The sequence below is a fragment of the Colossoma macropomum genome, unplaced genomic scaffold (genome assembly GCF_904425465.1).
Source record: "Colossoma macropomum unplaced genomic scaffold, Colossoma_macropomum, whole genome shotgun sequence".
NCBI lineage: Eukaryota > Metazoa > Chordata > Actinopteri > Characiformes > Serrasalmidae > Colossoma > Colossoma macropomum.
The window spans coordinates 4,388,250-4,398,332 of NW_023494793.1; the positions used below are offsets into that span (position 1 = coordinate 4,388,250).

General features: G+C 41.4%; 1 protein-coding gene across 1 annotated transcript; it reads right to left on the reverse strand.

Annotated features, from left to right (window-relative positions):
• Positions 1-807: 807 nt before the first annotated feature.
• On the reverse strand, positions 808-9,566 carry si:ch211-158d24.4 (uncharacterized protein LOC560966 homolog). Its single transcript, XM_036578224.1, has 4 exons — positions 9,160-9,566; positions 7,081-7,108; positions 6,808-6,888; positions 808-2,699 (listed from the first exon to the last, which is right to left on the reverse strand). The coding sequence occupies exons 1-4, from the start codon at positions 9,382-9,384 to the stop codon at positions 2,269-2,271; spliced, it is 765 nt and encodes a 254-aa protein (XP_036434117.1). The 5' UTR covers positions 9,385-9,566; the 3' UTR covers positions 808-2,268.
• Between the last annotated feature and the right edge of the window lie 517 nt (positions 9,567-10,083).

Consider the following 10,083-nt stretch of genomic DNA (forward strand, 5'->3'; position numbering starts at 1 on the left):
CTGAGAGCAACATTTACATTTGGGGCATATCCTGAGACTTACAACTCAGAGGTAGGCAATGGTACTGTTAGGAGTCTAGCTGTTGGTATAGCTTGCAGAAGGTACCAGAACACCTGCTTCACTACTGAACGCATTGATGTAGATTGACCACACACCACCTGACCATCACTGTACACCTGCACTTTACATTACGTTACACTTTAAATCATAACCTTTGAATGCTGCTATCGGATCCCAACCCATGTATACTGTTTTGCTGTCTTGTCATGTGTACTTGTCATGTATATGTATTGCTCTGTTCATTTGTCTTGTTTATTTATTAATCTGTATGTTTATTGTATATTCTGCACTCGTCATGTCTCTACATATGTATATCACGTGTCAGGCTCCAGTCCTCACGGGCCAAAACACTGCAGACTTCAGTACACTGCCTCATTAAACACACCTGATTCAGCTCATCAGGTAAACAGCGAGGCCTTCATGAACTGAATTCAGATGGTTAGATGGGGTAAACGCTGATCTCCACAGCACTTTGGCCCAGAAGGTCCCCAGTTTGACACGTCTGGTGTATGTAGTCCTGTGTAATGTCCTGCTGCTCTGTGTTGCATCATGGGGACATTATCTTCCAATCTAAACAAATTACACTGCAGAATGACCACCAAAGAAAGAGCTTGACAACTTCCCTCTCCTAAGCCAAGATGAACACATAATTCACAAGGCTAGTTAAGGCATATTATTATGAGTTATTGTTATGAGAGTTCTGCATATCTGCATTTGCTTTCTTGGACATAAAAACAAATGATGCTGTTGAACATTTAAAATCTTTAATAGCTTTTCTTTAATAATATTCATTTACATAAATATATAGCATATGTGAACTGAATGTATATACAACAGTGTGTACAGTATAATACACTCCTGGGCAAAGAAAATGGGTCAAGCCCAAAATATAAAGACTTCTACTGATGGGTTTGACTTGGTGAGAGTCCAGATTTAACCCCTATAGAGAGTCTCACATTAAACACAAACTAACTCGGCAGTGTTTTTCAGCTGTTTGAAGTCAAAGGGAAAATCTATCTCATACTAACTTACTGCATCTGTTTGGTTAATGATTTGTTGTTAAGACCATTAAAAGCTTAATGATTTGTCATTTTTGGGCTTGGCCCATTTTTTTGCCCAGGACTGCCCGACATGCTCTGCAATCCAAACAGCACCAACGATGCCTCAAGAAGGAATATGACGAATCTCTTTCTGATAATACGGTTCATTTTATTAAGGCTGAACTGCTCTGAGGCTTCTGCCCAGCCAGAGCAGCGTAGCATATGTAGCCCCAGTTTATCCCAACATGCCTACTAACAGGGCTGTGTTGCTCACATGTAAGTACATAATGGCATATTTGATTTCCTACTAGGGCTGGACAATATGATAATATATACTGTTACTGTGATAACACATTGTCACATTACAGTAAAATATGTTTTTGTGGACATATCATGAATATCGTCAGCACTTGTAGTTAGAACACTGACCAACTGCATGTTTTATTATAAAGAGACCAAAATTAGTCCCATTTAACTGAATTTAATGCAACAAAGGATGCCAAATATTGAATAAAATCATTGTATTCCCATTTTTTGATAGTATTTTTTTAACATGCAGCACTACTTGTTCTTTTTTTCTGTGTTCCAACTGATCAGCTGTCTGAAAAAGTAACGATTGTGGAAATTAGGGTATTGCAATATCCTATATATTGCAATATTATATATTTGCCATATCGCTCACCCATTGCCTAGAAAGTTATACAACAGGTCTGAGTCTACACATTTGACATTTTTCTCGTTTTAATATCATTAAAAGACAAAAACATGATAAAAACGTTCTTTCTGCAAAACAAGACTGTACACGCAACAATAACTTCCCAAATCCAAATTATAATAAAATATCTCCTCTGCTATTTACAAACATAAACGTGGGATCTATTGAAAGTTTAGAATCTGCACTTTCCAATATAAGTAAGAAATAATTTATAGAAAATTACAACATGCTTCTTTTAACGCCGACGATGACGGCAGCTAACAAAGCGATGAGTGAGCACCCATTTCACTCCTATAGAAAAACTGTCTGTCTATGCCAACACTTGACTTTAAGACAGTATTCACAACGAATGAATGGCATTATTTCAAATAAAGGTGCAATAAGAAAGTGCATCAGTATACCACTACAGAAAGAAAAGGTAGCTTAAGTGCTCTACGAACAAATCCGGCACCCCTAACCTGTGGGCTCGTAGTGGGCCATGAGGAACGTTTTGGTCCTCACATTCCCATCACAGTCTAAGAGGCTCAGGTCGCTGGACCGCAACTTGAGCGTGTCGCCCTTTTCCAAAGTCAAGACTTCTTCAGAGTACATGGACTTTCTCCAGGTGAAGCTCTTGCAATAGATGGTTTCATAGACACTCAGAGTGGACATGGCTTGCTCGTATGCCTTGGTGTAGCGGTCAAGCTGGTTGGACAGTATAATCAGCTCGTCGCACAAAGCATCCTCTCTGCCCCTGTAGGTGACCTGCAGAGAGATCCTGTACGTTCCATCTTGATGAATGACCAGAGACTCGTTATCTGTGCCCAAAGAAAAGCCAACAAGCTCGCGTTTTATCGCCCATTTAATGTATCCAGGTTGAGGCGCTGAACTGGCAGGGCAGAGAACTGTGAAAGGAAGGAAGAGAATCACCGTAAGTACAGTTTGCTGGTACAAAGGTGATGGACATTATATTAAAGGGCCTATATAATGGAAAACATTTTTTTTAATGAAAGCGTTTGATGTAAAATGTAACACTGTGAAAGTTTTATAACGTACAGTTCACTCTCCGGTCCACATAACTAAACCAAGCTGCAAAAACCTGTTGTTGTTTTTTTGTCATGTCACAAAAAGCAGCTAACAGCAGTTTGTCTCCTCCTAATCTTGCTTAAGTTACAAGAACTCTTTCAGCCTGGCAGCCAATCTGAATCAAAGGTCATTAACATACACCACACTTATAGGCACAGTCTGTTTAATTCTGCTGGAAAATGATCATGTTAAAATGAATTGTGACCAAATTTGGTCCATAAAACCACACACATTATAAGTGGACCTCAGGGGGAAAATGAAACCCCCCAAAAGGCCTTTTAACTACTATTACTACAGTGTGAAGGGGAAAATAAAAAAACCCTAAAAATGTCAGATATGAGCCCTTATTATTACTACAGTGTGGTAACCATGGTGGTTCCTCTGGCCAGGCTGGTCAGCCTGGCATCATAGATCACCCACCTGGTCACCTATGTTTCTTACATGAATGTAACCTTATAACGTATCACTGCTGAAAAACAAATATACAAATATGCTGGTCTGGTGCTGGTTTAGCTGGTCACCCAGCATGGTCACAACTGTATTAATAAAATTCAACATTGCAATGTTTTCAAAATATATCATGCTATCTCAGCATCTGATGAGGGTGAGGGTCCTTGGGGGTCCTGACCACTGGAGAACAGGGTAAAAGGGGGCTAACAAAGTATGCAGAGAAACAGATGGACTACAGTCTGTAACTGTAGAACTACAAAGTGCACCTATATAGTAAGTGGAGCTGATAAAATGGACAATGAGCGTAGAAACAAGTCATAATGTTATGCCTGATCGGTGTAAATGCCATGCAAGCAAAAATCAGGTCTTCACCATTCTACGGTCGCAGTTCAGTGTTGAGGTGCTGTTAATAATCAACCGCAAGTTCCTTTCATGTTTCTCTGAGTAGCAAAAGTGTTGCATCAGTAGGCTGGCTGTGTGAGGAACTGTGATTTGATTGCGTCCTGAAAAGCGTCACACTGACCCATTCAGCTCAACTCTGCGATGACTCAACCTCGTACCACGTGCCTACCGGTTTCAACTTCTACTGAGGATCTCATGTTTAATCCCAGTGGCCACATTACAGAAACAATCTAAGTATGAAATCTGTTTATTCACTCAGTAAGGACTAAATTTAGGACAGGATCTCTTACAGGACAACAGTTCGTAACTTCATAACCCCAGATATTACAGTACGGTAATACAGTAACATTCTGTACGGTATTACAGAAACATTCTAACTAGTAAAAATTCTTCTTAACTTTAGGACAACCCCAGCGGTGTCCTAACTTCTGTTTCAGCCTTTTGTTTCTGTTGATTTTAGGCAAATGTGACAGGCAGCATAGTTCAATATAAGCATAACTGGCATAATAAGATTACATTTATTAATACCGCAAAATGCCAGTTTCAACTGTGAGACTCCACCATCTCCACCATCCCCTCTTATCACCTGCATGTTAGTGTCAGTGAATACTGTTGTGAATAACAACATGTGGCTGTTTATTAGGAGGAATAAGGTTAGCGCAGCTTGAAGGCTGACTAAAGCATTCGGGAAATGGAAACTGAAACTGAGGACTGGTGACACTCAGCAGGTGTCGTTCTCACAATATTCTCAACTACCAGTTTACCGCGCTTTATTTTTGTTTTGACAGTTTTGCATTGGTAACAGTAACTATTTAGTGAAGAAACCTACATTTTTAAAGTCTTTTTGACTACATATTTGCGTTTCAGCTGTGCTCTTATTGTCAGTTGCTTGGCAACAGACATAACAGTTGATTGTAACTATTTAGTGAAGAAACCTACATTTTTAAAGTCTTTTTGACTACATGTTTGCGTTTCAGCTGTGCTCTCATTGTCAGTTGCTTGGCAACAGACATAACAGTTGATTGTTGACTTTGATAAACTCTTAAATTAGAATGAGATTTGCATCTTGTACAAAACCATATCTTGACCTTGTCAGATCTGAACTGAAGACTAAACATAAGAGGTTTCTGTGATGCAGCTCCTGGATTCTTACATCCTAAGGCTTATTATTCAGTGACTACATGGAAAAACGTATGAACTGGTGAAGTTATTTTTCTTAGGAGTGAGGAATGGAAACCAGGATGTGACGACAACTCCTGGGCATTTATGATATTAAAGCCTTGTTTATGCCACCATCCATCGCCAACAAGACTCAACCTATAGCGTTTGCAACACATTGTTGTACCAAAATCCGATATGTCTGAAACGGTGACTTTGAGGGAAAAAGTATGTTATTAACTTTAATGCCTGTTAATATTATCAGATTATATTCCAAGCAGTGATGTTCCCAAGTCCAAGATCGGTTTCAAGATGTATAGAATTTCAGTTTAGTCTTAACACTAGCTGCAAGCGCTGTATTGTGCAAAAGCAAACCTAAAACCTGTCAGCTTATAAGCAGTTTCAATGACGAGCCCTTCACTGAAGGACAAAACTGAAGCGCTACACACAGTAAATGCGGCACTTAAAGGAAAGAGGACAAACAACTGGAAATGGTTGGCTAGTCTGTAGTTTACATGGCACATAAGCTAACTATCAATGTGAAGCTTCTCCATCAACTGAAGAACCATTTCACCATGCAGAGAACCATATAAGCATGCAAATGGTTCTAAAGCGACGTTCACATTACAAGCCACTGTTCTCAAATCCGATTTTTTGCTCAAATCCGATCTCTCTAACACGATGGTTCACACTCGTTTAGGTAAGTGACTCAAATCTGTCATTAGTGTGAACGAACCGGCGTCCTGGAATGACCCTCATGAGCTCATCCTACTCAGTAACGTCACGTGAATGAATCACGTGCATCATCAGCACAAAGTAACGAGCAGAACGAGCTTCGCTGAGAAGATAATTAACTCTGATCAGCTCTCAGCTTCATTATTAGAGCGAGACGGAGGAGAAAAAGGTGAGATGAGCTGCTTTTCCACCGTTTACAGGCTTTAACTCCTGTTCGGCGCTGCTGCCATGGTAACGCTGAATGATGGCGCAGTGGAATAAAAGCACATGAATTCCGATCTGAGCGTCACATTAAGGTCGCATGGCCACGAATCTGATACGTATCTGATCTAGGACCACATATGAAAGTGGCTCAGGTGGATTTGAAAAGGTCAGATTTGCGTCCACACAGCTCTGAAAACATCAGATCTGAGTCACATTAGGGCAAAAAATCAGATTTGTGCCACTTCAGCCTGGTAATGCGAACGTAGCCTAAGTAATCCATTGCCCTTACTAAAGAACCCTTGAAAAACCACAGTCATCATCAACTAATAGCCAATCCAGCTGAAGTTTTAGTACGTTTTAAAGGAATGTGATCTAGATTGATTGGCAACTTCAGCTAAAGTAGATACAGCGCAGTACATCTCGCACACTTGCTATCCAAACTTAACGCTAGCCGAGTTGTTTTTCCTCTTTCCTCGATGCACCGCATTCACTGCACGCAGCACTTCATTCTGTCCATTAGATTGAAGGTTGTTCTACAGTGAAAAGCAGCATCGAAGCTAACGCTGCTGCCATCTGCAGGTGAAAAGCATTACAGCAAAGATCGCTCAGGCTAGATAACAATGTTTTACTTATTTACTGAGGTGAGGTTTAGAATTCAGCCCCCATCTTGGATTCTAAATAATTCCAGACCATTTCCATTGGAGTTCACACGATACAAACAACGGCTGGCGCTTGCAAAAGGTACTAAAGCCCCTGCGTTGCTCAATCGCTAAACAGAACGTCAAACATGAGAAACCAGACATTTCTTTAAACGTTATCTGAACGACTAACGTCATAAAGCGCCTGATGTAGTAAGTCAAGCAGGTCTTCACATGCATGCATCTACTTCCATATAACAATCTGCCATTTCCATCTAAGCACTGTAATCACCAGCTTTGGCACCATGTTTTCCTCAATAAAATGTGATGGTGTACTTACTGCTGAGAGAAGCTGATGGAGGCTTCTCGGGGTTATCTTCACGAGCAGCAACTTGTGGTACGACCCTTAATGGCAGTTCTCCTGGAGAAACAAGAGGAAGGCGTGTTGAGGCTCATGCAGTCTTTTATTGCTACCAGCATTGTACACCTGCGTGTTGTAGCACTTTAATTTTACCGAAGGCTAAAATTACAGCATAGTCAGCACTTACTTCACCTTCAGGCCTGGTTAATCACCGTTAAAGCTTTATCATGTGGTAAAGAAAGCAAGAATTACCATTTGTCTTGACGTTGTGTCCTCTGTCCTGTGAAATAACAGACAGGAGTTGGATTAGTGACTGGTGTTCATAGCAGAATTTAAAGCCCTGTATCTGCTTGCATAGTTAGATGCTTAAGGGATCAATTTAAAGCTGTACAGTTTTGTCAGAAACAGTGTTCAGCTTACAGAGGATCTCTGATTTCTCTGAAGTTAAACACGATGTGAACAGTCTTTCAATGAGTTTCGATGTGAGACGGTTCACTGTAGAGAAACATACTGATGGTGGTGATAGGAACCAGGAGTTGTGATGTCTACAACACAAATGTGGCATTTTATGTATAATGCAAAATACTTAGTACTGTGATAAATAGTGATAAATCTAAAAAAAAATAGTTTTTCCTGGGGGACTATTTTGCCGTACCACACCTTGCACACACCCCTTCATACTCATTTTGTGTGATCACTTTCTCTGAGGTCGATTTTAGAGAAAAGTTTCAGACGTCTGGTTCCTATCACCACCACTGCGAACAATTCTGACTCGATTCTGAATGGAGCACTTCACACCAAACCACTCTGAATGACTTTACATAATAACAGTTTTAACATGGAGAAGTTTAGAAAAATCGGTGGAGTTCCCCTTTGAAACACAACAATGGATTTTATACCACTCACTTAAGTTAAAGAGAACACTTCAGGCAAATTTCACTCAACATACATTATGCAATTGCATTTTGAAAAGCAGCCCACGCTGTAATTGCAGCAAGCAGTGAACGTTGTGCAACTAAAATTTATCCAGCTGTTTTACGGACAAGTCCAACGCTTGACTGAAAGACAGAGCTATTGCTTTAAAGATCGACAGCAACTGCGATTGCACAATCTTAAACTGCACCTGGAAAAGTGAATATAAGCTGTGAATAAGTGAACGCAGATCTACACAACTAAGCCGTTTGCCTTCGGGGAAAACAGTCTGGGTCTGAATGCTGCGCACTTTTCATGCTCCAGATTTTGGCTAGGCAGGATATTCAGGTCAGCGCAGGGTGTGCATGTTTTAAATTCTGCCATTTGTGTTCAATGGAACAACAATGCATGTCTGCTTCTTATTAGCCATGTGCTTTTTTTATATTTAGTGCTTGAAGTCTATAAGTGTGTGGTAGAGTGGCTGCGTAAGAGGAAATTATAAAGCTAGTTGAATGGTTTTGTATCTTATTGCGTCTTATTGTACTGCATAAAAACATCACAGTGCGTACTTAACTGGACCGTGTCCTTGTCCTGCTGTACTGTACTGCATCAAATAGCACTGTAAAGCCAAATCGCACTGCATTGAATGTCTGTAGGACTCGGACAGCATTATTACATACATTCATCATACATTGATCTTGCAGTCAAACAAAGTCCACAGAGCCCTTTACACACAGTCAACGACTGCATACGCATGTAGCAAACTAACCAGTTCCACTCCCTCATGTCCACGTGAGGGGAATTCCACCCAAAATGTCTGCAAAATTAAACCTTTAAGATGTTAACCAAGTCATTCAGAGTGGTCTGTTATAAATTCTCCATTCTAGAAACACTGAGCCAGAATCGTTCTCAATAAGCGTAATAGGACCCAGATGTCGGTCTCTGAAAGGCTCCTTACAGAAAGTGCTTATGAGTTGCCAGAGGATAATTCTGAAAGGTTTTTGCCTATTTTTTTAAGCCATCTAGGACTATTTCATTTGCATAAACACAGCAATACCCGGTTCCTATCACCACCACTGTAAAGAAATCTGAGCAGGTATGTTTCTCTCCAATGAAACATTTCCCATCAAATCACCCTGGATGACTTTGCTTGTCTCTCAAGTGTTGAATTATGTGGAATGTTTTGAAAAATGAGTGGAGTTCCCCTTTCAAGCACAATCTGGCTGTGCGTGTGAAAAGAAACAGGACGAAAAAGGAGCAGCTGAACAAACCGAGCACAGCAATGCAACCAAATGTTTACATCATGAATAAACCATATGTGATTTATTGTATGTTATCCACGTGGAAAGACCAGGCGTTTAAATCAGGTCAATTCAATGCACGCGGTCATGTAATAAGCTGTAATAAGCTGGGTCTTACATTGCACGCCGGCCTCTGCTGGATGAAGAACAGAAGGCTGAAAGTGCTGCACAAGAGCAGGACGAGGATGATGACGGCCATGCGCGTGATGCACAGCTCGCGCCTCAGCGCGCGGTGCGAGTGGATGAAGGCGTCGGACTCCAGCAGCATGTTGTAGGTCTCAGCTTGGACTGTATGCTCTCTGCTCAGCTCCATCGGTGCCATGCGGGACAGCATGACTCCCATCCTCGTTTTAAACTCTCCTGTTTATCATATTCACCCACGTTCACGCATTGACGCCCAAAACAAACATCCAGCCCGTGAAGTTTCGACAGCGTGAAAAACTCTCACCGTGCCACTCAGCTCACACAACCTGATTAACCAATACCCGAGACTTCCTGCCCGCCCGCTGCGGCTCCCTCACTCGGCCGCCGCTGAGGGGTGGAACGCGTCAACATTTACATGTCATTTGCATAGCCTTCTCTGATTGGACGCTGCGAGTTACACCTCATTTGCAAGAAATGCTGTTCGCCCTGCGCTCACACCGGTGTTCTGGCAATTTGTCCCACCCATGGATTGGTCCTACTGAGCATGCGCATACCATTACTATCGCGTGGTAACGTAATGCTAAACGTTTTGTTGTGTTTTTACATGTTAATTCACTACAGACTCAGCTTAATATTATTACTTACTCCCTGATGAGATGATTTACGCGATCAAAATGTCCTATATACAGTTTTATGTAGAGCGCTACCTAAAAATACGTGGTACGGTTGGACATTTCGACAGGGTAGTGCAATTCGTCAGGACAGGGACGGCAGCTGCTGTCCCAGTTCAGGGGCTGCGTCCTTCGGAGGCTGCATTTGGAGGCCGATTTGCGTCACAGACAGCGCGACCAAGCTGTCCCATTTCGAAGGCTCCTTCATATGCGGCCGAGAAATGTGT

Coding starts and splice junctions, on each gene's coding strand:
- si:ch211-158d24.4 (XM_036578224.1), bottom strand. CDS start 9,384: ATGGGAGTCATGCTGTCCCGCATGGCACCGATGGAGCTGAGCAGAGAG. Junction 7,109..9,159: donor AGCAGAGGCCGGCGTGCAAT/GTAAGACCCAGC, acceptor GTTATTTCACAG/GACAGAGGACACAACGTCAA. Junction 6,889..7,080: donor ACACAACGTCAAGACAAATG/GTAATTCTTGCT, acceptor TTGTTTCTCCAG/GAGAACTGCCATTAAGGGTC.